We start from the raw sequence: 27,316 nt of genomic DNA, 5'->3' as shown, positions 1-27,316 counted from the left end.
ACCTCATGTGTGGTGTAGCAAGTGTTCTTACCACTACACAACGCTGCCGGTTCAAGCTATATGTGAACCCGTAGCAAAATTTAAATATAAGGGTATTGGTAAAAACAACAAGGTTTAGTAATTTATCGTAACTAGAATAACCGTGTCGAAAACATCCTATTTAAAATGCTACAGTCTTACGGTCGCGTTAATTTATTTTCCCATTTAAAACACGCATGCAACATAAATATATTGTCGCTGTTTTAGAAAACATAATAAAACACAAAAAATAATTCGTAAAAATTAAAGAAAAAATGCATAAAGGAATAATCTTCGATAAGCATTTAGAATACTGCTTTGCTACTTTACAATCCCGGCTTGGCGCGAAAACTAAAATCACGTGACCAAACAAACCTGGTCACGTGACCTTTTCGACAGTAATTACATTGTGATCGCAAAAATTATATTTTTACATCTAAAACAAAAATTAAAATCGCGAGCACCATGCTTTGGAAGTCAACAAAAATTGCAACTCTATCAGAAACACTGTTAAGTGACGTCATAGCGTCAGACGATGACGTCACGAATTGCAAAAATACAGTTAGGTAGTCTAGTAATGATTATCCGCAAAACATAAAAAAATTCTGACGTCATTTAAAAAAAAATAATAATAATTCTGACGTCATTTTTTTTATGACGTCATAGCCGAAAATACTCGATTTAAGTATTACTACTCAACGAGCTACAATAGACTTGTTAGTAAGTGCACAGCAAGGCAAAAATGAAGCAAGAAGTGATGACAACAAAAAAACAACCAGATATCGTTGTGTTTTTTAAAGGTATTTCGGATCTAATGGTGTTATAGTGTGACTTGATGTAGAAAAATGAGGTCAAATCGTATTAAACAGGCTTAAATAAAGCCTATTGGAAGTAAGGCAAGGCTATGGACAAAATTACACTTAATACCGCGTTGAGATTAGATTAGTTAACGAACACGTGAAATAGGTAACCCATTACCGACGGAATGGCCCCGAAAAAGGACAAAGTTTTTTCGATAAATTTACGTCCAAATGCCTTCCGCGTCGTCCTAAAAACAAAACAATGCGTTAATTATGACGTCATAAAACACATGTCAAACTCGTTACCCAATTAACCAAATACCAAAAACAGGGTTTCGAAAATCTGTTGGTATATAAAACACAGACTTAACCCCTTAAATATCGGGTTTCTTTATCATGGGAAATAAACAAGTTTTTCCTGTTTCGATTAATCTTAAAAGAAAGCAGTTTTAACCATAATTCATCTTCTAAAAAGTGTCAAAAAATGAAAGATATGGATTACAGTTTCACCTATTTTTGGAGCGAAAAAACTCGATTTCAAAAGAGTTTTTAGCGAAGAAAAACGCGAAATTAAACACCTACCGACCCAGATCAACGCGGTGGTGTAGCCTACGCAACATTACCACCTAAATTATTAACAAACGAACCTATTGTTTCAGTTTGTAGAAACTTCGACAGTTTGTGCCATTATCTAGAAAATTGATCGAATAAATACGAAAGATAACATTTTTCAAAGCGCACCGCCGCCGAATTACTTGACAATTGAATTTACAATACTTTGAATTCGCAACACTGGGTTTAAACTAACGTGATGCGCTGTGGGTAAATGTAAACGTCGTAATACAAACTTGAACAATAATACAACGTGCTTGAGGTAACAGCCAACGTAACGTTATTTAATTAATTTTTGACCCGTTTGAAAAATGACGCGTCTAAAAATGTTTCGACGAATATGCGCGCTAAGGGTAAAACATACAAATTAATTCTTCAAATAAATATGTCAAGGCCACATACGTATCTCTCGCTTTTGTAAATACTATCTTGTCATAAAATTGCCTTTTTCTAATTTAAATTTTATATTATATCGTGGTGACTAATATTTCTCAAAACCGGTAACACAGAAATTTAAATTAAAACTTCACCTCGGTTAAATTATTTTTGCTTCCCCTCTGACGAATATTTCCATTCCCCGGGGCCCTTTTCTGGGTCCTGGGGCTATTCTGGCTCGGCCTCGGGTTCGACTGGGCACGGGAATTTGGCGAGGGTTGGTCATCGTAAGTTTCCTGGAGCAGTTTTAATCGGTTTTGGGTCTAAAAATAAAAAAAATTGTAAAATATAACATTTACCAATATCAATTTAATATATTTCTTTATTTGTATATATATAGTTTTTTCATATCTTTATCCTCGATGTGGAAAGACCGAATGGGCGACCTAAACAATAGAGTAACATCAGTTACCCCAACCCAGTTTTGAGTTAACTTTGGCAGTTTTGGATACTACAGATAATAATTAAACTACTGATTAAGTGCTGGCTCAGCAGGAGTTCGTATCGTTTATAGCGACTTACTCAAGGGCGCTACAGCATAAGACCAGTGAGGATTGAACCCACGACCTCATGTAGTGTAGGAAGTGTTCTGACTACTACACCACGCTGCTGGTTAATATATATATTAGCTAACAATAAATTGCGTATGTATAAATGAATGAATAATGTTTAATGAAGGCTGAATAATTTTTTTAATTTAACTTGCAAAATACAAATAGCTAATATTTGCACACTATTTTAACGGTGCTAGGCTTAACAAACTACGCGAATAAATAGCGCCATCTACCGGTAAATTCCAATTTTTAAACAGACTTGTGAAAAACAATTTCACAAATTTATCAAATAATATTTACCGGCATTTAACCTTTACGTAGATCCTCGAATCAGCGATTTAATTATAGGACAATAAGTAAAAAAACAATGCGATTACGTGATGTGGTGTGAGGTACGCACTATTTAATCCTATCCGAATATGTCTGTGTCTGCGAAGCACCCTTTGCCAGCGACAACACATGATTCTAACTTAACTTATATGCATTTTGAGGATCTAAACTTTTAAAAGGTTTACTATAAATAAAAGCACTTAGCCTTATGACAAAGATTTAAGGTTTTTCTGAAACCTAAACAATAGCCATCACCAGCCAAAACAATTTCAAAAAACAAACTTATAAAAAAATGCGACGCGGCGTAAAATAAACACTAAGATCGCGCATTTACATAACGCAAATTTTAACGCCAAAACGTGGTCTTCCTGAACGAAGTATAATTAAAATGAATTTAATAATATCTTGTCATATCTTATTCAGCAGAGACCGGTAATAACCACTTTCAGGCATTGTGTAACACTAGATTCGAATAGTAATTATGGTGCGTTTAGGTTAGCTGATTGAAAGGCCAATTTCTTGAAAAAAGCGAAGATTTTTCAACAAAACTATGCATACAGCGTTTAATACACAATTTAAGACATCGTTTTGTGGTGCCAATTATAGGTTACATCATTCAATTTTTAACCAAGTTTTTCAAAGTATTTTTTTCTAAGTACCCTTTGAAATCGGCAGCGTGGTGTAGTGGTAAGAACACTTGTTACACCACACATGAGGTCGTGGGTTCAATTCCCACTGATCTCATGCTGTAGCGCCCTTGAGTAAGGCGCTATAAACGGTATGAACTCCTGCTGAGCCAGCACTTAATCAGCAGCATAATTATCGGGCAATTATAATGTATAATATCCCAAACTGCCACAAGCACCTCGAGACTGGGTCGGAGTAACTGATGTTACTCTACGTTTAAGTCGTGCATTCGACTTTCCCACATTGAGGATAAAGATATATACGAAAAAAACTTAAATTAACCTTAGGTCAAATATTCTAACAATACATTTTACATAGAAACAAAGATATTTAAAAAAAAAAAAAAAAAATTGTGGTTAAAATACTTTTGTAGGCAACATGCCCTGCTGGCAATCGTCCAATGACAATGTCGCAATCGCATCACGTGGTTATTAACAGACATGAGCTATATAATTTGTGGCCGGATAGCACGTGGTTTACACGCAGACGACAGTCTATTACAATATGTCTACTGGACATTAACACCATGATTTAAATACTAAACGTCAGGTCATGTAAGTACGAGTCTAATTTATATGCTAATAAGAAAAAGTGAGAAAATTTTAAAAAAGGAATAAAAACGCGGGAAAAAAAATAATACATAATAATTTTTAGGTAATTTTTTTATATATATCTTTGTCCTCGACGTGGGAAGGTAAACTTCACGACCTAAACATCAGTTGCCCCGACCCAGTCTCGAGTTGCCTTTGTCAGTTTAGAATATAGAAGTTATAATTGCCCGATAATTGAGCTGCTAATTAAGTGCTGGCTCAGCAGGAGTTCATACCGTTTATAGGGTCCTACTTAAGGGTGCTACAGCATGAGAGCAGTGGGGATCGAACCCACGACCTCATAAAGTGTAGCAAGTGTTTTGAACACTACACTACGCTGCCGGCATTTGAATGCTTTTTTCTAATTAAAAATATAAATTTTTAACGTTACCTGCTGTTTTAACTGTTTCATAAGTTCGTCTTTTTCACGACGTAGAAGACAAACCTCGTCAGCGTTCGTCTTTTTACGAGATTGTGATAACTCAAGAAGGGCGATGTTAGCGTCCTTTTCACTTATAAGGGCTAACAAGGCTTCTTGTCTGAAAAAAATAAAGGTTTTAAAAATAAAAAATATAAATTAAAAAGGGTAAATACTTTTTGTAAATTTTTAATTTAATATTACTAAAAAAAGTGTCTACTTACTTTACTTCGAACGCTTCTTCCAACTGTTTTCTTCGCTCCGATTTTAAATGTTGAATAATTCGTTCTCGATCTTGCAACGTAGCTTCAGTTGAGGCCAATTTTCCACCAGTTTGTGATAAAATAACTTTCAGTTGTTGCAATTCCTCCATTACTTCAACCATCTAGCAAATAAAAGTATTAAATTTCGTCCAAGCAAAGTAAAGGTTTAATTCCCACTGCCTTTTTTTGTGTATATTTTTATCCTTGATGTGGAAAGGTCGAAAGGGCGACTTAAACATAGAGTAACATAAGTTACTCCGACCCAGTCTCGAGTTGCCTGTGGCAGTTTAGGATATTATAGATTATAATGGCCTGATAATTATGCTGGCTCAGCAGGAGTTTATACCGTTTATAGCGCCTTACTCGAGGGCGCTACAGCATGGGAGCAGTGGGGGTTGAACCCACGACCTCATGGTGGCGTAACAAGTGTTCTTACCACTACACCATGCGGCCAGCCTTTCATGGTGGAATGCACTTGATTAAGGTGCTATAAACGGTATGAACTCCTACTGAGCCAACACTTAATTAACAGCCTAATTATCAGGCAATTATAATCTATAATATCCCAAACTAACAAAGTAAACTTGAGACTGGGTCGGGGTAACTGATGTTACTCCATGTTTAAGTCATGAAGTCGACCTTCTTACTTTAAGGATAAATAAATATAAAAAAGCAACATTTTTAAGTATTATGCTAATTAAATACAAAGTAAAAATTAAGAAAACAGAAAATCTGAAAAAATATTTTATACCTGTTTTTCGACTTTGTGTCTTTGCTCCTCCTCCTTAGAGAGGACATGCTCCCTTTCTGCAGTAATGCTTACACTCTCTCTAAGTGCCTCCTCCAGCTCCTCCACTCTATCATCTTTGCTCTTCATCTGACGCTAGAAAATAAAACAAAATTTAAATAATTAAAAAATAAATTAATATCAAAAAAAAAAAAAATTTTTTTTAATTTTTTAATTTATATAAATAACAAAAAATGTTAAAAAACTATTGTTCTGGATAAAAATTACTTGAATTTTTGATAAATTATTGCTTAAAATAACTTACAAGAAGTTTTTCCATATTTTTATCCTGCGCTACCCCCTTCTTCTTAACTTCATCCACAATTTGTTTGTTCAATGATTTAATCTGAGCTCCCAGATCCCGATTATGTCTAAAAAAAAACAACAACACTTACTCCATTCCAAACATGTCATATAAAAAAAAAAAAAAAAGAAAAAAAAAAAGAAAATATGTGATTGTATTGAAATAAGTAATTTACTTGTCAAGAGAACCAATTTTTTTATCTTTGTTATGTTTTTCGTTTTCGGTTTCTTTTAGAATTTCTAGAAGTCGATCCAATTCGTTTTGACTTCTTGAGACCTTGAATTAATTAAAGTGTTTAGTTACAGAGTTTTGCAATTTTGTAAGTGAAGTATATAACACGTTAGTATGGTTGACAATGAATCACACTGGAAAATGATTAACATAAAAAACCAGGTTACCATATTTTTTGTGTGATGTAGAAAGTATCAAGTAGCGTAGTGAATGTATACAAGCTAGTACTTTCTACGTCATCACAAACAGGGCTTCCCTTTTCTTTTTTTTAATTAATTTTAATTTTTTTCAAAAGTTGTATAACTTAAAAAGTAAATGAAATTATTTAAAGTTAAAATCATTTTTGTGTTAAGTGACACCAACTTTATTGATTTTTGAGTACAAAAATATCGCTAATATATGACTTAAGAAAATTAATTATTTACTTAAAAAATTTATTGTGATTTATTCAATAGTAATTAAATACCATTAGGATTTTAATTACAAGAAATAAATTATTTAATAATTATCTTATAAAGGTTTTATTATACTAATTAGAAAAAAAAATTAAATATTTATTATTTTTTCGATTTTTTTAACTATACTTCTTGCTCTTTTGCTTTCAATGCTTTTTCCAAAGTCTCCATTTTTTCTTTCCATTCTTCTTTTGATTTTGCTAAACTGGAAGCCTGTTGTTGCTAAAAAACAAACAATAATAATTCATTTACTAACATGTTAACATATATGTATCTTATAAACCTACATTAATTAATGCATTAAAAATATCAATAACAAAATAATAAAATTTAAAAAATTTCGAAGTTAGAGTAATAAAAATATATATAAATTATATATTTTATAGATATTATGCATGCATTATTTTTAAAGTAATTGTTATAGTTAATATGAGTAAACAAAATAAGCTGCCAAAAACCATTATAAAAAAAATTAATTTAAAAAAAAATGGTTAATTAAAAATAATTATAAACTTAATAAAAAAGGTTTATTATAATATTTTTAAATAATTGTTTATAATTGTTTATAAATTTTTTTGTTAAAAAAGCAAAAATAGGCAAGCACTAAAGCAAGAATCAAGCATATTAAAATAAATCAAATTATTAGTAAATTAAATTTTGTGAAAGCCTTTTGACTTACTAAACTTAATTCATGATCATCGGTAGTCTAAATTTTGATACATATTGATAATAAACTTAAATATTTAAATAGTAAATATACTTTTAGTGTTAAAACTAAACCGGCAGCGTGGTGTAGTAATCAGAACACTTACCATACATGAGGTTCTGGGTTCAATCCCCATTGCTTTCATGCTGTAGCACCCTTAAGTAAAATACTTTAAGCGGTATGAACTCCTGCTGAGCCAGCACTTAATCAGCAGCATAATCATCGGGCAATTTTAATCTTTAATATTCCAAACTGCCAAAAGCAACTTAAGACTGGGTCGGGGTAACTGATGTTACTCTATGTTTAGGTTGTAAAGTCGACCTGTCCACATCGAGGATAAAGATAAACATAAAAAAACTATAATTACTAAACTAGTAACATTTAATGGTTATTTACAACATTTATTAACTTTAACGTGTATAAAATAAAAGCTTAAAAAGAAAAAAGATTACAAACAACATTTAACAAAGCTTATGTAATTTATTAAACAATTGTTCTTACTTTTTTAAGTAAAGTCTCCAGTCTCAAACATTCCTCCATTCTTTGCTGGCTGGAAATTTCTAATTGTTTAATTTTCGAGTCTTTCTTTAAATTTGAAGAAGCCAAAGAGGAAGCGTGCTCTTTTATATCACTTAAACTTGTCTAAAATATCAATTTTAAATGTTAAACGTGTTTACAAGAGCCATTGAATTTAAATATAACCTAACTTCCTTTGCAATATGTCAAAAAAAAATATTTATTGAATAACATTCCTAAAAAATATATTTTTGAAGTGTAAGCTAGTTGTAATAATATATTAAAAAACTTAATATAAGTATATTGATAATTAAACAGGCAGCGTGGTGTAGTGGTAAGAACACTTGCTACACCACTAATGAGGTTGTGGGTTTAATCCCACTGCTCTCATGCTGTAGCGCTCTCGCTAAAAACATTATAAACTCCTGCTGAGTCAGCACTTAATCGGCAGCATAATTATCGGGCAATTATAATCTATATAATATCCCAAATTGCCACAGGCAACTCGAGACTGGGTCAGAGTAACTGATGTTACTCTATGTTTAGGTCGCGCATTCGACTTTCCCACATCGAGGATAAAGGTATATACAAAAATATATATATATATAATAAATTCAGAATAATTTTAAACAAAACGTTCAATTTGTTTAAAATATAAGTAATTAGTAATAGTTAAGACTTAATTCTTACATCCTTTTCTGATATTTCTCTTTGTATTTGTTCAAGTTGTTTCTCCAGATTTCGTTTAGTTTTTGCCAAATCATCCAAATCCATTCTCGAATTTTCTTCAACATTTGCTTGCTCAAATCTTAATTTTTCAATCAACTTATCCTAAAAAAAACAAATCAAATATTGTTAAAAAAATATAAAGCTTTAGTTAACATAAAAAAAGTTATAATAGCAATTGGTAATTATAAAATTATGTCATTTTAAAAGAATATAAAAAACAAAATTAATAAATTTGGTTTGGATATATATGTTTTATATGATCGAACATTTAAAAACTTTAATTTATAAGTTATTTTTTTGTATATATCTTTATCCTCGATGTGGGAAGGCCGAATGGGTGACTTAAACATAGAGTAACAACTGTTACTCCAACCCAGTCTCGAGTTGTCTTTTAGCAGTTTGGGATATTATATATTATAATTGTCTGGTAATTATACTGCTGATTAAGTGCTGGCTCAGCAGGAGTTCATACCGTTTATAGCGTCTTACTCAAGATACAGCATTAGATCAATAGGGATCAAACCCAGGACCTCACATAGTGTAGGAATTTACCTTTTCTGTTAATGCCTCTTCCATAGTCGTTAAAGCTGAATCGCTTGTAGACGAATCTTGTTCAAGTGCTTGTTGCTTAACTCTTAATATTTCCAGTTGTCTGTCCTTTTCTCTTACAACTTCTGCTAAACTCTCAATCTAAACAAAAAGTCAATTTTTAAATACTTTTTATTTAAAACGGAAAAAAAAATTTTTAATGCAAAAAAAAGATTTTAAAACTGTATATACCGCTTAAACATAACTTATTTTTAGGCTAAGTTTACACTTCTAAAACTCTTATAAATACTTAAAGACATAAAATCTATAGCATGTGTAATATATCATAGTTACAATCCTTTCCTCTAGACATGTTTTTACTTAATTATTCATGACTTTATTACTGGCAGCAAAACGTTTTAAAAATACTCATAAAACATGAATTGAATTAAATACTGAGGAAATGTTATGACATATGACATTTTCACTAAAAACGTGCATTGAAAATATTAGTTGATGGTTAATAACCGCAATAATTAAACCTCATAAAAAAGGAAAAAATTTTTAAATCGAATACCAAACCACAATTTTAAAATCTAAATTAAAAAAAAAATTAAATCAAGATTTAAAAAAAATTTTTTTTTATTAAATGAAAAAATTGTTTCTTTTAAACAGATCAGTTTAAAAATGAAAAATATGATATGAAAATGACCTTTTTATGCAGAACTGTAACCTTTCGATCTTTTACTTCGAGTGTATCTCTTAAATGTGTCATCTCGGATCCACTACTGCTTCGTTCCTCCTGTAATCTTGAGAGTTGATCTTGTTTTTGATCGAGGACAACTTGTTTTTCATCCAAACGTGAGCGAAGGGAATCAACCTCAGAAAAAAAAAGTTTTAAAATAAAAAAAAAAAATTTAAAAAAATTTAAAGTAAATATAGATGTTAAAATTAAACATAATTATAATTTAAATTAAACTTATTTGTAATCCACTATAATGGAGCTTAGTCATTTTTTTTTTCGTAGATTTTTATCCTCAATGTGGGTAAGTCGAAAGCGACTTAAACATAGAGTAACATCAGTTACTCCGACACAGTCTCGAGTTGCCTGTAGCAGTTTGGGATATTATAGATTATAATTGCCCGATAATTATACTGCTGATTACGTGTTGGATCAGCAGGAGTTCATACCGTTTATAGCGCCTTACTCAAGGGCACTACAGCATGAGATCAGTGGGGATTGAACCCACGACCTCATGTGTGTTGTAGCAAGTGTTCTTACCACTACACCACGCTGCCGGTCAAATGTTTAATTTATAGACCTACATAATGAAAAAACTGCTGTTTGTGGTGTGAGAGTATATTATCGTAACAAATATTAGATAAAAATTGCAACAATTTTACAACAATTAAAATCCCAACCGTTGTATATGAATTATTTTCAATTTTTTTAGAAGTCATAGCAAACACTTGCAAGTATCTACCTCGGTTTGTAAAATTGCAGCCCGTTGCTCTTTAGCGGTTAAACTTTCCTTTAAAACATCAATATGTTGTCTGCTGTCAGATTGTTGATTGTTCAAAGTATCGAGTCTGGTTTGTGTAGCCACCATTTCTGTTTCACGTTTTTGTAACTCGGACTTAAGCTGCTCAATCTAAAAATAATTTAAATATCTTTAATATATAAGCTATTAAATAAACTAATCTAATTCTAATTATTTAGTAGCAACTTTAAAGTTGTTGTTTTAAAAAAATTTAAATAGGTATAACAGTTATGGTAACAGGGAATTAATATCACTTAAAATGTGCATAAAATTATTATAATAATTTGAAAATAATATAATTTAAAATACAGACAAAATTGTAATATTATTGTAAAATTAATATAATTTAAAATCTGTATAAAATTGTCATGGTAATGTATAATTGAAATTTTAAAAATACTTTTTATTTGGTAAAAAATTTTTTTTAAAAACAACTCAAAAAATTTGGTTCTTACTTTTGCTTTCATAAAATTTGAATGATTTTTATAAACTTCTAATTGCTTGATATCTTCACCTCTCTCCGAACTTGTCATGTCGTGTTCGTGCTTCAGTGCACTTACTTCGTCCTCAAGTTCATGCACGACACGCTCCAATGAAATTATTTTCGATTCCTAAATTATTTAAAATTGATTTTTTTTAAATTTAAATAAATTATTCATGATCAAATTTTTAATATGTCAGTTTGCTTAAAATGTTCAAAATAAAATTAGGCTCAAGTTGACATTAATTTTAATAGAATTACATATTAAACAATAATTAGGCCTATTTTTTAAATCTATATATAATGGACCTCAGTTGGCAATATATTCATATATATATATATATGTATGTCTAAATAATAGGCCTACAAAATAAAAAAACTGCCGTTTGTAGGTAAATTATCGCAGGCAAATATAAGTTGAGAGTTGTGACCATATTATGACAATGAAAACCCCAACCATTAAGTGTGTGACTTGTAATTATAATAATAACTTTTATATTTTTATTTTACCTTCATATCAACTATGGTCTGTATTGCTTTCACTTTGGAAGTGTCTTCAAAAATTTCATTGTTTTGTAGAATTTGTTGCTAGAAATACAAGTACATAAAACATTACAAATACCTCAAAATATTACAAAATTTCACTTAATATACAATAAAAACTTAACCATGATATAGAAAAAGAGGCTCTATAACTTGAATTGGTATTTGTATGCCATTCGTATATATATGTGCAACAATACTAGTTTTATACTTGTTTAATTCTTTGAATTTCTCTATTTTTCTCATTAATTAACAGGTCCTGGTGAGACAATCGACTTTCATAATCTGATATTTGAACTTTTAGGGCATCCATTTCAACTCCTGAAGATAAATTTAATTCATCTGTTTTTGATAAACCTGAAACGATAAATTTGATTAAAAAAATTGAAAAAAAATGTCATATTAAAACAAAAAAATTGTATTTTTTTTACACAAATAAAAATAATAAATAAATAGTTCAACTTGAGACTGGTTTTGACAGATTATCTTATGTTTAGGCAGTAAAGTTGTTCTTTTTATATTAAACAAAACACATCAAAAACTTAGTCCTTTTTATATTTAATATAAAACTAGGTAATTGCCCGCCTTACAATCAGAATTAAAATTTTTGTAATATGATCGCAACTCACAATTTTTATTTACACTTAATAATTGACCCTCACACCACAAATGGCAGTTTTATTTATTTTGTAGGCCTATAAATTAGACAAACATATATTTCGACTTAACTCCATTAAATTTATATTAAACATTTTTTTTATTTAACAGATTTTTTGTTACCTTTACATTGCAACATTTCCAGCAACTTCCGCACAGATTCATCTCTGGTGTCCAGAGTTTGTCTTTGAGCCTCAATTCTTACCTCCATCTCTTCCATTGTTCTCTGGAGCAACTCATTCTCTCGCACCATGCGATCATTGTCTTCCTGGAGAAATCTAAACATCACAAAAAATTAAAATTTTTAAAACTTTAATTTTTTTTTTAATTTTTTTTAAAAATTCGAATTTAGTAAAATTTTGTGTTTTTTAAAATATTATTTTTAGTTGCCTATAAATAGCACTTTAATTTATTATTAAGTACCCAATAAAATGCTGTGTAATGGATTACATGCACAATTTGTCACATGAGTTAATGACTAAAGCAAGTTACTTTATTAATAACTAATTATATGGTAAGGACATGATATTTACAAACATAAAACAAATCAAAGTTCAGTTAATTAAAAAATAAAAAAAAATTTCAACTTATAAATAGTTTAAGTTATTACAAAAAAAAAATTTAAATAAAAATTACCAAAAATACAAGTAAAATAATAACCTTCCATCTCCAGTTATGGATCCCATTCCAGAGAACCCACTGCTACCATCATGTCTTCCAAAATCATCTTGAAGTAATTGGTTTAAATCTCTTTGTGCTCTCAGTTCATCTTGTAGGGCTTGCATCGTTAAATTACAATGCTAAAAAAAGTAATATTTTTAATTTTAGAAAAAAATATTTTTGAAAAAAACTTGAAAAATGTTAATGTCTAAATGTTTTTTTTTAATAAAAAGGCTGATTGCATAATATTAAATTTCAAATCAGAACTAATTAAAAAAATTTTTTTTAAAAATCAAATCTAATTTATTACTTTAAAAATAAACAAAAAATTCCACAATCATGAATTGATAATGCCGGCATTACGTGGCCAGACAGTCTTACAACGTAAATCATGTTTAATTATTCTTATTTCCAGAGCTATTAGTAATAGCACAACACATAACAAATGGTTGGGTGTGCCAATTAACAAAGAGGTGTAATATAAAACTCAATGCACGACTTCAGAATGTCTGATATTAATCATAACCTAACACACAATTAAACCGATTGCAAACACACGTTTTTTAATTCAAATTTATACAAAAATTTAGAGTTTTAAACACATTGTAAAGCATGGAGTTTTAGTCACATGATACATTTGTCAGCAATATTCTAAAGACTTTTTAGCTATCATGACATAGACAAAAAATTCCAACTGCATCACAGAAATAAGATACATGTTATCAGGCATGACATTAAAATTTTGTCGAGTATAAAATAAACGTCAGAAAATAAAATGCATTACATAGTCTCAAGTATTACTAATCAGACAGTGAATAACATATAGTAAATGTACAAAGTCTGCAAAGCGAATTATAGTTACAGATTAAGGTTGAATTTATTTACGTAGTGAGATATTGAAGTTGAATGTTAATTGGTTACCTGATTTTCTTCTTGAGAAACTTTTAAATGTTCTTTCATGGCAGTTATTCGTAAACTTTCCTCCTTTCTTAAAGATCTTTCCTTCTTCAGTTCAGGACTCCAAAAAGTTTTAATGCTGTTCATGTTAGATTGAAGTTTACTTTCCTTGTAACAAAAAATATAAAAGTTTGACATTAATACCAACAAGATAGTATTTAAATTTGATTGTGGTGTAGTCTCTGTTAAAAATTGCTTAAAATATAGCAAATCAAATGCTGTTCAAGATTGCACGAAAAATAAAAATTAAAAAAATTTTAAATTTTCTTACTTTAAGATCAAGTTCTCTTCGTAACGCTTCATTTTCTTGTTGAAGTTGCAAAATAAAATCTCCACCACTATTCCTTGACGACGATCTGTCATCTAAAAGATATATTTCACCAAAAATTATCAAAGTTTAAAACAGAAAAGTTTAAAAAGAATCCAAAAATTTTAAAAACAAAATAAATATTTTCTGTTTTGGTTGGTAGTGTCATTTAAAGAAAACAAAGATAATGATGTTGTTGCTAAAAGGAAATGATGCTGATTATGAAAACAAAACAACAATCTGATGACATTTTTGTTTCTACTTCAGCAACAGAAACAATATACAATAGTGTATAGTTGAAACCATCAAAATACAAAGTCAATTTTTGCAGTTTAAATATATTGTTGCAATCTTTTTTTTTGAATATTGCAGCTATAAGTAGTTAGCTAAAGTAAAGAACACCGTACCTCCTCCATTGACTTGCGGTGGCGCTAAATTTCCTGGATTGTTTATTTCCTGTCTGTTGTGGGCTAACAGCGACATGCCAGTGGGCATTTCTATTGAAGATGAAGCAGAGTGGTTTAGATTTGCAGCCTCCATAAAAAGATCGGGGGTTGATACAATAGAGTTGGTACTAAAAAAGAAAAAGTTTTAAAAAATAATAATGAAAAAAGTTGGTACAAATAAACAATCTAAAAGTTTTAAAAATAGCAATTTAGTTAAATTGTTGGCTAATAGCCACTTCCTGTTTATTTTAGTTTAATGAGTGTAGCCAGAATTTAAAACTTGCGAGTACGTCATAACTGTTCTTTGAACAACGATAGCCATATATATTCAAAATAAGAATAACAACTTTTTTATTTACATTTTTCGATGTATGTTGTTTCCTAATCTAGAAAGGGAAGAAAATTTTTCAAAATTTTTAGTTCTTCCAGTTTTATCAACTGTATTTGAGTAAGAAGGTCTAGTAGTGTAGGCAGCATTCAAAGACTAAAAACATTAAAAACACAAGAATTAAATAGTTAATATTTAAAATACTAAATGTAATTTATAAATAAATATCAATAAAAATAGGGTTCAATAAAATAGGGCAATTTAATTTTGGGATATATTAATAGAAATTTACATTAATAATTTACAAAATTGATACCACAATTAGAGAACATGCGTAACTAAATATTAATTGGAATTGCGTGTGATATTTTGGGCGACAAATACAGCGTAAATTACTTGGTTAAAATGAGTCAGAACATACCATTTAAGCCAATGCGTATGTTGTTAATAACAACAAAATTGATATTACATAACAGGATGAAAAGAAAAGTTTTAGTGATGTCATAACAAGTGATTGCTTCCATTTAAATCAAACAACTTATTCATTTCTTGACATCATATATTAGTAATTAATTAGTTAGAAGGCGGAATGGTAGGAGGGGCAAATATAAATGTGCCAAAAATAGTTCATAATTTTTTCCAATATAATTTTAGCAGTTTTTGTTACAACATTTAATCACATGTTATGTTTAGTCAGAATTACAGATATTTTCTTTATATTTTAAGATTTCAAGAAAAAATAATAGATTTTACAAGTAATTCTGTGTAGAATATACATATAGTATTTTCTAAATTATAAGGTGTTTTTTTCTGTAGATTTTATATTAAAAATGAATAATACCTTAACTGAAAGAATACCCTTTTCACCATCTATAACGGAAATAAATGAAACAGAAATAACAGTTAATACAATGAATCAAACACAAGTTGAGTTTGATATTCTTGAAAATCCAGGTAAAATTTTTTTTAATTTATATTTTGTTTTTAAAAGTCATTTCAAAAAATTTAATTTAAAATAACTTTAATAATTTGTATAATTTATTTTTTGATTATAATGATACTGGTAGCATAGAAGGAAATATATATTTAATAAGCTTACTTTTAATTTTATTTTTTTCCGATGTTTATATTTATTTTTTAAATTACTAAAAAATTAACTGAACACATAAATAATTATTCTACTAAACAACACAGGAGACTGGAGATATTTAGCAATAGTTTTCGCAGTATTAGTAACAATTCTTGGCACAGCTGGAAATGGGATTACAGTGTGGGCTTATGCAAGAAACAAAAACCTACAAACATCTTTCAATGTTTTAATAGCAAACCTTTGTCTTGTTGAGTTATTATTTTCTCTAATTGTAATGCCTTTAACAATACCAGGATTTGTGACACAGGTTTGTTAAATTAAACTACATGCTTTTTTAATTAAAATTTTTTTTTTTTTTGAATATATCTTTATCCTTGATGTGGGAAAGTCGAATGCGCAACTTAAACATAGAGTAACATCACTTACTCCGACCCAATCTCGAGTTGCCTGTGGCAGTTTGGGATATTATAGATTATAGTTGCCCGATAATTATGCTGCTGATTAAGTGCTAGCTCAGCAGGAGTTTGTACCGTTTATAGCGCCTGACTCAAGGGCGCTACATCATGAGCTCGGTTGGGATTGAACCCACGACCTCATGTGTGGTGTAGGAAGTGTTCTTACCACTACACCAAGCTGCTGGTTTTTTATAGAAAATTTTATAAAAATCTTACTATGAATTCGGATAATATGAACTAAAAAATAGGATGTTGTAGCTAATTTCTAAAATCGTAAAACAAGTAACCTCAAACTAAATCTAAAATTAAATTTTCTGAACAAATATTTTTGTTGAATTATGACAATAATATTTTTAATTAAAAAATTTTCTATAGGTTTTACCGTATCCTGAAGCATTGTGTTCAATTGTTGGTTATCTTTACTATGTTCTGTTTACTGCTTCCTTGCATAACTTAGTTACAATTGCTGTTAATCGTTATGTTGGTATAGTCAAACCAAACAGGTAACCTATAGTTTTTTAAGCTATCACTAAATACCAATAGTATTTAAACTTTAACGCATTGCCAAATAAATTAGACTTCAAATTCAAAAAATTCAATTACAATAATGTACATTAGCTTTTAAAAGGCCTAATACCTACAAACCAATGTGTTTAAAATCAATATTTCTGTCTTGTCTAAATAGGTAAATCAATAACAGTATTATATTATTTATTTCGTTTAACATTTTGCTTAAAATTAGATTAGATTATGCCATTATTTTCTAATAAAAAGATGTTATATTTTTTTATTAATTTTTATAAATATTTTGTAGATATCAAGACCTTTTTAGTGGCAGACGTCTCTCTATGATCCTTGCATCAATTTGGTTTGCAGCACCTATTCTTTACCTTCCAACTGCCATAGGTAGCTATCTTAACCTAACATCAACAACTCAATAATCCTAATCTTATATCTATAAAAATAAATTTTATAGCCATGAACCAATAAAAACTGTTGGTAGTTGATTTTTATTATGTTTGCTTTTAGTATTAACTAAGGCAATAAAACATAACCAAATTTGAGCAATCAATTTTATTTTAGTTCCATTTAATAAACCTATTTTTTAATCATTAAATTTAAAAAAATATTAAATATTTGATTATTTTTCTAGGAGGGGACATTACTTTTCAAGAAGACACATTAAGATGTTCTGTTGGTGGTAATAGTGCATCAGATGCCATCAGGTTAAATTATAAACTTTAAAAAATTTGTTAAACTCTGTCAATTTAAAATTAAATAAACCAGTTTCTCTTACCATAAATTTATTCTAATTTTATTTTAAATCATTTTTTCAAGGTTGAAATATTTACATAATTTTTATTTTTTTTATTTTTTAGATGGTACAATATTGTTTTAAATGTATCCTTTCAAGCAATTCCGTTGGTTATTTTGATAATTCTATACACAGCAATACTTAAAAAAGTAAAAGAAGTGCAGCATAAGTTAGATGAACATAAAAAATCAAGATCCAAAAGATCTATAAACCATCATGAAAGAGGAGGTAATGAAATTAAAAACTTACATTTTATTTATTTTAACAAATTTTAATTGAAAAATTATTTTTAAATGTTAATATTTTATTAAAGAGAAAATAATTGTTTTTGATAACAAAATTTTATGTTTTTAATTAACAAAACTTAATTAAATTTGAGACAGACAATGTCGCAATTTTTAATAAAATTTTGAGACTTAATTGAAATTAAATTATAGGAAGTGTATCAAGTGTTAAAAATCGATCGGGTTTTACAAGCGACGATACTGGAGATGAACACAAACCATCAAGTCTTGTCGAACTAAACGGTTTTAAACCAATCAAACAAGGTAAGAATGCAAAAACAACACCTACTAAAATACGTCATTAAGATTAATACACGCAATATAGTGCGTAGATTGCTTTCAATTTTGCATCTACAATGGATTATTAATCATTATGAAAAAATTAGCTGACTAATAACAGGAAATAATAAACTGCTAATACGTTATAAGTAAAAGAAGATTTACTCTATAGCTCCATCTAACAAATTTATAATTTTTTTTGTAGAAAAAGAAAGTCATTTTGAAGATACCGGCCCAACTCCAAGTCCAATACCAGATCATAACGAAAATATACACATGACTGAAAATGAGACGATGACACCTATGACTCGGAGTCCTGCTTCTACTGTTTCTATGCCGAGCAAAGATTTGGACGATCTTGCAGTTCAAATTAGACCGAAAAAACGAAACAGTGTTTGGCAAATTCTTTTAAGAAATAGTCAAAAGTTAAGCTTTAAAAACATTAAACAAGAAGGTGGAGACAACTCAATAACAAGTACTGAGCACCAACAAAGTGATACCGAAAATCCGTCCAATGATCCAGTAAAAAAACTACAAACTAACGATGTTGCAATGCGATCAAATCACTTACAAATTAACGACATGCGGAGGAAGAAATCACTAAGCGCACCAACTCTACCTCCATTAGACTTTACTAAGTTGCCACCTGAACTCAAAGACACAAAAGAGATTTCTAATTCAAATTGCCTGCAAATACCTGGCGCCTCAGACCCAGAGTTATCCACAAGTGAAACTTCAATGTCGAGAACGCGATCAGCTTACTATAAACGCAGAAATCGTGAAAACAATTTAGAAATGAAGCCGCTAAAGTCGAAATCGACAATGTCGTTGAGGATAAAAAATACAACAAAGGAATGGGTTCATAACTTGTCGATGCATGTTGAAAGTGATGATGAAAGTCACGGACATCGGCCTCGATTAGGAACAATCGCAAGAAAAATTGAGGAACGGAAAGAAAGAAAAGAACACAGAAGTAGGAAGCGAAGACAAAAGTAATTATATTAATTAGAACACAATATCTTAGTGATTAAAATATTTAATAGTTTGCCAAAACTTTTTTAAATACCTAATGCCTATTAAAATAAATGATATTGAATTTTAAATTAAAAAAACATTTTGATAAATTTCTACTGAAATTTATGTGCATTTACAAAATCCCTCAGGAAAAATAATAATTGAATAAAGATTTTTATGAATAATTTATGTTGCAGAGATAGACAATTGCGAAGAAAACATGCCAGGGAAAAACAATTAGTCTACAGCAGTTTGACAATTTGCGTTGCCTTTGCTGCTTGCATTCTGCCTTCATCTTTACTTTATCTTTCCCAGGTACACCTACAACTTAACTATAAACTAGACTATGCAATATTGATACCAGTTAATAGCCCATTCTCTGATAAGCAGTTTAACTGTTGCTATATAGTCGCAACTAACAACTGATATTTGAAAGTGAAAATTTACCTACGCACCGCAAATGGCAGTTTTGTATATTTAGTATGCCTTTAAATTGAACAAACATATATAAATATATATATCATCCACCACTAAGCTTCATTATATAGATTGTAAAATAATTTTAAGTTTTTACTAAAAAAAATTGTTTTCCCTCCAGTTGCTTTAGGTTTCTAATTATTTAGGCTAAACTAATTGAGCATACCACATTCCAAATACATAAAATTGCTTAAGACTATACGGTGGCAAAATGTTATGGCATGAATTTTTGCTATGTTGACATTCCTATGTTTACCTCAACCACATAAAATATAAAACAGGCCAAAGTCTAAACCATAATATTAACATACCTTACCACTAATAACAGTAATCATAAAGCAGCAATAAAATTGTGACCATCTCATTAACAAAATTTTAGAATATAATATCACTGAAAATTTTTTTTTTTATTTTTTTTTGTTTTACTGTATTTTAATGTTTTCTTTTTTGTTTTTTTGCAGTCTCTATTTGATGTGACTGTTCCAGCCTATGCTAACATCATTGTTGCTTGCATATCTTGGCTACATGCAGTGGTTAACCCATTTATCTATGGTTACCTTAACTCTCAATACAGAAAAGAATACACAAGAATACTAAAATGTCTCAGAATTAGGCTGAAATGTGGAAAAAAAGGAGAAAAATGTCAAACTGCTCCTGTGTGAAGAATTTTATCTTTAAACTATAATTAGTGAAATACCAAAGCATAATATGCTTGTTATCTATGCTTGAAATGCTGACTTAACTAGCAAACTTATTGGAAAAGAGTCAAGAGATTCTAGGGTTTGGCTAGCAAAATTGTCAGTTGTAATACCTACTGTTGCTTTACTAACTGGAGCAGTTTAAGTAACATATGATTAAATAAATACCGTATAAACAGTTTTCTACAATTTAAAGTACTGGTTTTCTTTTTATTACTGTAATTATAATGTTTTTATTTTCCTTTGAAGTATATACATAAATATTTACTTTTATATTATTAAATACACGTATTCATAAACAGTCACCCAAAAAAATATTTCAAAATAAATCATAACGTCACTGTTTTTTTTAAACATTTTTAATTGAGATTTAAAATAAAACTTAAATTACAAATGAAGAGGTTTTTTTGCATGAAAAAAATTTTCCAAAAAAAATTTTATTTTTATTTTAACACTTATTTTTAGCATTAGAAATAATAAAAAATCTTACTTGAATATCTTCAACTGAATGTATTTTTCTGTTGTAACTTGTTGAACCTTTTTTGTCATTATTCAACTTTTCCATAAGATGTTAGCTGTTTACAGAAATTCCTGAAAAAAACACAAATTAATTTAAAAAAAAAACTAAGTTTCGTTAATGTTATTAGCTAAACAACAATTAAAAACTAAATTAAGAATTTTACATTATTTCTTAACTTACTTTAGGTCAAACTTGTTTGACAGTTCATCCAGATCTTCATATTTTTTACATTTACATACAATTAAAGATTATAAATATTATTATTTAATGATTTAACACTTAAACCTATGAAAAAGGCAGAATTTTGTATGATTGAAGTTATTTGTAAAGGCACTTTTGAGTAGTAAAAATACTTAGGCAGTACAGTTAATATAGACTAAATAAAAAGTTAAGTAGTAGGTTTCTATAATCAAAAACAAACTGAAGTTATAAAAAAATTATTAAACCTAAATGTGTTTAAAAGTGTGTCTTACAGAAAGTGAAATTTTCGACACTTTGTAAAACATTGTTAACAGGAAACGAACTTCTATTTGCCAATTTACAATGTGCAATAAAATTCTACCCCTTTGAAGCTTTTAAAAACTTATCAACAGCAACGTGTAACTGTCTTCCTATTTTTTTCCCGCTATCAATCATTTCACAAACACTCTCCGGCTCCAAACTTCCGAGTCCTTGCTTCCGGATCCCAACACTTCTTCCTCTTCTTGTTACTCCCATCACAATTGAAGCGTTACAACAATTTTCCTCCTGTGCTGTTGCATCAACAATATGCCGATTCCCAATCTTACTTAAAGTCACTAAAATTGGGCAACTGTTGGTGTTAATATACCGAACATCACATGGATCATCAGGCAAATTAATTTCTTGTTCTCCTTCGTCGCCTGTACTTACGGTCACATTCGGTATTCCAGTGTTTTGTAAACCAGCTTTAACTGCAATTGATGCAGCATCTAATAAATTCCCGCCGCACTCCAATATTAAAACATCAACATGCAGAACCCAGCATTGCTTATTAGGTATAATGCATAATGAGTTAAGATCAACTACACTATTGTTGCTGTAAATTCGTGTCAATATACTACAAATATTATCGCTCACTGATTTGCCTCCTTTCCCTTGAAAAAGTGGGTTTGCGTTTGGTGAACAATCCACATGAAATTCCAACCAACCTTCGTTCGATACTTGCGGTTTTGGCTTACCTAACTCCACCTTAATTCCAACAATAAGCTCGGTATTACCAATTCGTAACTTTGCCGAGCCGTTTGTGCTTACAATAACGTCGGTTTCAAGCGAAATCGTTCGATAATCTTCGCAAGAACGACCGTCTGTACGGAAGTCGTCCTGAACTCCATGTACAATGAAGTATTTCTCTGCGTTGCCAAGTACCACTGTTGCCATCTTAAGTAAATACTTATGTATCAAAATCACGCGTTTTTTGCAACTTTAGCTTAAATTTAAAGGCAGAACAAAACAAATTAATCAGGCTTAACGTTGTTGCAAAATTACGTAAACAAAAACTCTCATTCTTAAAAGTCCAGAGTTGCCAATAGATGTATTAGGTAAACATTTTTACAGTGTTTCCAAATAAAAAAATTAGTATTTTATCAGACAACTTTTGCATTTTTAAGAGTTTAAAAAGAATTTACCAAATGATTGGATTTAAATAATTCGTTCTTTTTTATCAGTATATGTTAAAACCGACAGCGTGGTGTAGTGGCCAAAACACCTGTATTCGCTACATAAGGTCCTAGGTTAGATCCCCATTTCCCTCAAGCTGTAGTGCTCTTACGTAAGGTGCTATTAAAGTATAATTTTTGCTAAGCCAACACTTATTCAGCAGCTTATAATTATCCAGCAATTATATAAAACGGGGTAACTAATGTTACTTTATGTTTAGGTCGTGAAGTCGACCTACCCACATCGAGGATAATATATATGTAAAAAAACTTGTTTAAAAGCTAAGTTAATTCTTCATAATAAATCCTAAAGAAAACTTGACAAGGGTTCTTGTAATTACCATTAAATATACAAATACATATTCACAAAAATTAAATTTTAGTTTCATATACTAAATGTCAAAGCCTTAATAATTCCAGAAATAAGTAATATGTTAAATTAATTTAATATACTATTTAATATGTTAAATTAAATTGAATTACGACAGGAAATTTTTAAATTAAGTTTAACAAAATTACATTTATTAATTATTTATCAAATGACTCATATTTATTAAATTTTTTTAACAATTTAATTAAAGTGATTTCATCATCATAATTAGTCAAAACTACATTTTTCATATTCAAGTTATCAGATTTACAAAATTACTACAGGAAATTTGATATGTACAAAATATTATATAATAATCGCACTACTAGTACTACATCTACACTATTTAAAAAAATATCACTTGATTTTAGGACCAGCTTCTTTAAAATACACATTTTATACAATAATAGCAATAATATATATACATTTGTACACTAAATTACAAGGGCTTACACTTTTATATACCTTATACAAAAAATTTAAAGCATTTATTGAAACAATATGTTTCAACAGGCTAAATTCCAATAAATGTTTAGTAAGTAAAAGAAAAATCAAACTCCGTAACTTTAAAAATAAAAATTGTGATTACACAACGTTTACAAGAAAGCACTGAACAATAGAAAACATTGGTACCAAAGCAAATATCAATTACAATCAATTGAAAACTAGTAAATATAAAACTCCTATCAGTTTACAAGCAACAGTTTTATTATTTGAAATCTAGGAACTATACTTTAATTACAAACACAGTGAGTTGTTAAGAAATTTGTACAAATTAAACGAACCATGATTTTTACATGGTATAAATACAAGCAAACTAATGAATCAAAAATTTAAAAATAGATTGTTGAACAAAAATTACAATAAATTTGTGCAAAAATAGCATGCAATTAAAATCTACTTAACATAAATATACGTTTAGACACAATTTTAAATGTATTTTTAATTAAGTTAAAAATGAATACATGATTTTGCAAAAAAACTTGAAAATTAACTTTAAATTTCATTATAAATATTTAAAAAAAAAATTTTAACTCAAAAGTTTTAACTTAAAATATAAATAAATCAAGTTTTCGATTACTTAATTTCTTAAACAGTCTTTTTCTTAAACAACTAATTAAAAAAACAGAATAAAATTGAATATTTTGCAGCATGTTTTGTTTTAAATCTTGAAGCAAGCAGCAAGTTGAAATCAGGTTACTACCCTCTTAGAAGTGCTTTAATTTGCTTGATCTTCTTCCTTTTAATTTTATTTCCCTTCGCGATAGCAATGTGTTTAAGTTTAGGCAAATCATTTGTTCCTAAATAGCTAAGGATTGAGTCAGCACCATCATCAGTAATATTGTTGTCAGTAAAATAAACCCTTTCTAGATTTGTCGGATTATGTTTGGTAAAGGAGAGAATACCTTTATTTCCTAGCTTGTTGCTTGACAAGTACAGTGTGGCAAGATTTTTGTTTTTGCCAGAAGACAGGCTTTGCCATACAACGGATAGGTGGCTACCTACACCAGGATTTCCACTAAGTTGTAAACTTTTCAGAGGAGGATTGGCTTCTATGTACTTGGCCATTTCGTTTATTCCATTTTGCTCAATACCACATCTGTTTAGGAAAAGAAATTCCAACTTATTCTTATCCTGTTCTTGCAATTCTATTAAACCAATCATCAAATCTCGAACTCCATTATCGCCGAGCATATTCTCATCCAGTGTTAAGGATTCGATCTCATTCTTTTTTAAAGCTTTTATTATCATGGGAACACATTCTTGCGAGATGTCATTTACACCCAGATTAAGGACCTTAAGATTACAAGTTGAGCTCTGCAGAGAATTCAAGATGGTTTTAATATTTTCAATGCCAAGATTGCAGTTATAAACTGTTAGAGAAGTAACCCCACTAGCCATTCTACCATCAGTTAAGAACGAACACAGTTGTTCTAATTGATCTTCATTCAAAGCAATGTTGCTTAAATCGATTTCCTTTTTGCCTCTCAACAAACCAAAAATTGGGCCAGAATGCTTTTGTGGGGCTTCATGATGGATGCTATTATTATCATCTGATTCCGAAGCAGTTGAGCTAGCAGAAGATGAGCTCGAGCTGGAAGAATCCTTACTACTTTCCTTGTCCTCCTTCAAAGATGGAGTTGGAGAATCCGACTTTACTACAACTGGCTCCGGAGTTGGTGTTTTGGGTCTTACTGGTTCTTTTTCTATTGGTAGTGGTGGCGATGGTGTTGTTTCCACTGTTGGTGTTTCTTCTTTTGAAGGAGTTGTAGAACGTGAACTACTTTTAGAAGAAACTGAGCTTGGTGCTTTTTCAATTGTAGCTGACCGTTTAACTGGTGTTATTGGACGTGGTTCCTCCTTCACTTCTTTAACCTTTGGTGTTTCTTTAATAACAGGCTTCAGAACCTTTACTGAGTCTTCTGAAGAAGAAGATGAAGAAGATAAAGAAGATACAGATTTGGGGCTAACAACAGGAGGAGAATGCTGGGTTGTGATCTCCCCTTCATCATCACTGTCAGAGGATAAACTGCTCACCTCAGAAGTGTCATCCGTGGATGATGCAAAACTAGATCCATATTTCGCCTCTGCTTCTTTTTTATCGTTAGCATTATTACCCACATCTTCCGGAGGTGTTTTTGTTCTTCTTTTTCTAATAGGCCTTGGATGCTCTGGTGGAGTGGGTTTTGATGTCGATTTCAACTGGCCTTTAGCTACAACACATTTAAAGCATGGGTAAGCTCCTTTGATGCTTACAAACGCAAAATGCCCAGATTTTGAGCCTAATTTGTAGCCCACTCTGTGCTTGTATTCACAGCAAGTGCTCAATCTCTCAGCTTGCATTCCATTTAGATAAAAAGTAAGAGAAAATGGAAAACCACGATGCCTCTGTGATACGATAGTGAAATTATCTCCTGGCAAAATCTTCCCATTGTAAACACACAGATTCTCACCACCACAATGCTGTTGAAACACAGTGACCTCATCGCGATGGTCTTCTTTTTCACAATCAAGTTGAACCAATTGACCTAGATACTTAAATGTAATAAGACACATGGAATGAGGTTTAGATCGATGTATCATCGGCGGTTCATGACGATGAAGTTTAAGTGAACGCTGATTTGAAGTTGATGTAGGTGTAAGCTGGCGTCTTTTTTCCAATCGCCTGCCAGATGGCAAAGAATTTGATTTCTTGACCCTTTTTCTTTTGGAGTTCAAGGCTTTTCTGCTTGGTGGATCTAGTACAGGAACAGTGTATGGACTAACCCCGCTTCCTAAATTTAAATTCTGTAAGTTTAAAGTAAAAGACCTTAGTGCTTCTTGGTCAAGCTGATGTAAATGCTGGTTATCGATTTCAACTTTAGGATAAGCGGACGATGTTCTACTTGTCCTTGTGTTATATGGTTGCTCATCTGGATAAGCACTGCTTTGCTGTAGAGACTGATCAGGTTTTGAGCTTATAGGCCTCATAGAAGGTGCTGTGTGCGGCCTTTGTTGTTTCTGCTTACTCAGCATTGGTTTTGGTGACAACAGCGGAAGAATATCTTCGTCTCCTCGAAGAGCACGATCCTGTCGAACCCGTCTTACTCTTTCAATTTTTCCCATCTCCTCCAATTGTTTCTTGACGTGCATCTGTCGGTGTCTTTCCATGTCCAGTGCTTTGTGAACGATCGCCTCCGCCAATAAATCTCTAACATGACGTTGGTGATCTTTTCTTGCATTATTCAACCGGAATACCTTCTCAGACACAATTTCCCCTCTCCTTGTTACAAGTCCGGACTTAATCAGGTGTTTTCTCATGCGACTGTTGCTAAAGTAAGCTGACAGGTTAGGATCAGAGAGGCTCTCATAAGCAGCCAAGGGCCCAGGATCAACGTGACTCATTTTTTTAGATTTTTAATTATCCATAAAAAATTGTAATTACCCTTAGATTAAAGTAAAATGATAAAACATAAGTTTAAATACAATTCTAAGTGCTGTATTATATACTGCAAAAAGAATAGAGTACGTTAACCTGACTAGCTTAACTTTATATACCTTTATTAGACTTTGAAACTTGATAAATAATTAATAGACTTACATTACTAATTTAAATACCTGCATCTTTAATACACCACTTACTGTTTCATATAAAGCCACTCGAGTATTTATATACAGTACATTTCTCGGTAAGCTTCTGTCTATGGTACTTGAAAATGAATTAAAAGTGGAAACAAACAACCGTGGTTTTTGTTGTCTTAACACTCAAGCACGT

The 27,316-nt window shown here is 30.3% G+C and overlaps 4 protein-coding genes across 4 annotated transcripts; 1 reads left to right on the top strand and 3 right to left on the bottom strand.

Moving 5' to 3' along the window:
- Positions 1-182: 182 nt before the first annotated feature.
- On the bottom strand, positions 183-21,302 carry LOC145746111 (ELKS/Rab6-interacting/CAST family member 1-like). Its single transcript, XM_082564298.1, has 25 exons — positions 21,196-21,302; positions 20,986-21,086; positions 14,915-15,039; positions 14,517-14,683; positions 14,074-14,165; positions 13,767-13,910; positions 12,846-12,985; positions 12,309-12,463; positions 11,740-11,885; positions 11,496-11,573; positions 10,960-11,115; positions 10,448-10,615; positions 9,676-9,843; positions 8,988-9,125; positions 8,397-8,537; positions 7,692-7,832; positions 7,164-7,190; positions 6,614-6,706; positions 5,974-6,074; positions 5,760-5,865; positions 5,459-5,590; positions 4,669-4,829; positions 4,418-4,565; positions 1,961-2,128; positions 183-1,066 (listed from the first exon to the last, which is right to left on the bottom strand). The coding sequence occupies exons 2-25, from the start codon at positions 21,058-21,060 to the stop codon at positions 1,040-1,042; spliced, it is 2,997 nt and encodes a 998-aa protein (XP_082420424.1). The 5' UTR covers positions 21,061-21,086; positions 21,196-21,302; the 3' UTR covers positions 183-1,039.
- On the top strand, positions 15,704-20,968 carry LOC145746112 (uncharacterized). Its single transcript, XM_082564299.1, has 10 exons — positions 15,704-15,837; positions 16,078-16,280; positions 16,804-16,931; positions 17,243-17,334; positions 17,582-17,654; positions 17,808-17,971; positions 18,181-18,291; positions 18,512-19,298; positions 19,518-19,635; positions 20,259-20,968. Exons 1-10 carry the CDS (start codon positions 15,714-15,716, stop codon positions 20,457-20,459), a joined length of 2,001 nt encoding a protein of 666 aa, XP_082420425.1. The 5' UTR covers positions 15,704-15,713; the 3' UTR covers positions 20,460-20,968.
- A 15-nt stretch (positions 21,303-21,317) lies between the features above and the next one.
- On the bottom strand, positions 21,318-22,521 carry LOC145746114 (exosome complex exonuclease RRP42-like). Its single transcript, XM_082564302.1, has one exon. It carries the CDS (start codon positions 22,411-22,413, stop codon positions 21,574-21,576), a length of 840 nt encoding a protein of 279 aa, XP_082420428.1. The 5' UTR covers positions 22,414-22,521; the 3' UTR covers positions 21,318-21,573.
- Positions 22,522-23,009: 488 nt separating this feature from the next.
- Positions 23,010-26,982, bottom strand: LOC145744744 (uncharacterized). The gene has a single exon (XM_082562678.1). The coding sequence runs from the start codon at positions 26,944-26,946 to the stop codon at positions 24,262-24,264; it is 2,685 nt and encodes an 894-aa protein (XP_082418804.1). The 5' UTR covers positions 26,947-26,982; the 3' UTR covers positions 23,010-24,261.
- Between the last annotated feature and the right edge of the window lie 334 nt (positions 26,983-27,316).

Source organism: Corella eumyota, chromosome 3 (genome assembly GCF_963082875.1).
Source record: "Corella eumyota chromosome 3, kaCorEumy4.1, whole genome shotgun sequence".
Classification (NCBI taxonomy): Eukaryota; Metazoa; Chordata; class Ascidiacea; order Phlebobranchia; family Corellidae; genus Corella; species Corella eumyota.
This window is presented reverse-complemented; position numbering and strand designations above follow the sequence as displayed.

What these genes read in the sequence shown, in the direction of transcription:
- LOC145746112 (XM_082564299.1), top strand. Translation starts at nt 15,714, where the DNA reads ATGAATAATACCTTAACTGAAAGAATACCCTTTTCACCATCTATAACG. An exon ending in GGTATAGTCAAACCAAACAG is followed by an intron (nt 16,932 to 17,242) that starts GTAACCTATAGT and finishes AATATTTTGTAG; the next exon opens with ATATCAAGACCTTTTTAGTG. An exon ending in CTTTACTTTATCTTTCCCAG is followed by an intron (nt 19,636 to 20,258) that starts GTACACCTACAA and finishes GTTTTTTTGCAG; the next exon opens with TCTCTATTTGATGTGACTGT.
- LOC145746111 (XM_082564298.1), bottom strand. Translation starts at nt 21,060, where the DNA reads ATGGAAAAGTTGAATAATGACAAAAAAGGTTCAACAAGTTACAACAGA. An exon ending in TTTCTCAAGAAGAAAATCAG is followed by an intron (nt 12,986 to 13,766) that starts GTAACCAATTAA and finishes TACTTTTTTTAG; the next exon opens with CATTGTAATTTAACGATGCA. An exon ending in GCAAAAATAATTTAACCGAG is followed by an intron (nt 1,067 to 1,960) that starts GTGAAGTTTTAA and finishes TTTTGTTTTTAG; the next exon opens with GACGACGCGGAAGGCATTTG.
- LOC145746114 (XM_082564302.1), bottom strand. Translation starts at nt 22,413, where the DNA reads ATGGCAACAGTGGTACTTGGCAACGCAGAGAAATACTTCATTGTACAT.
- LOC145744744 (XM_082562678.1), bottom strand. Translation starts at nt 26,946, where the DNA reads ATGAGTCACGTTGATCCTGGGCCCTTGGCTGCTTATGAGAGCCTCTCT.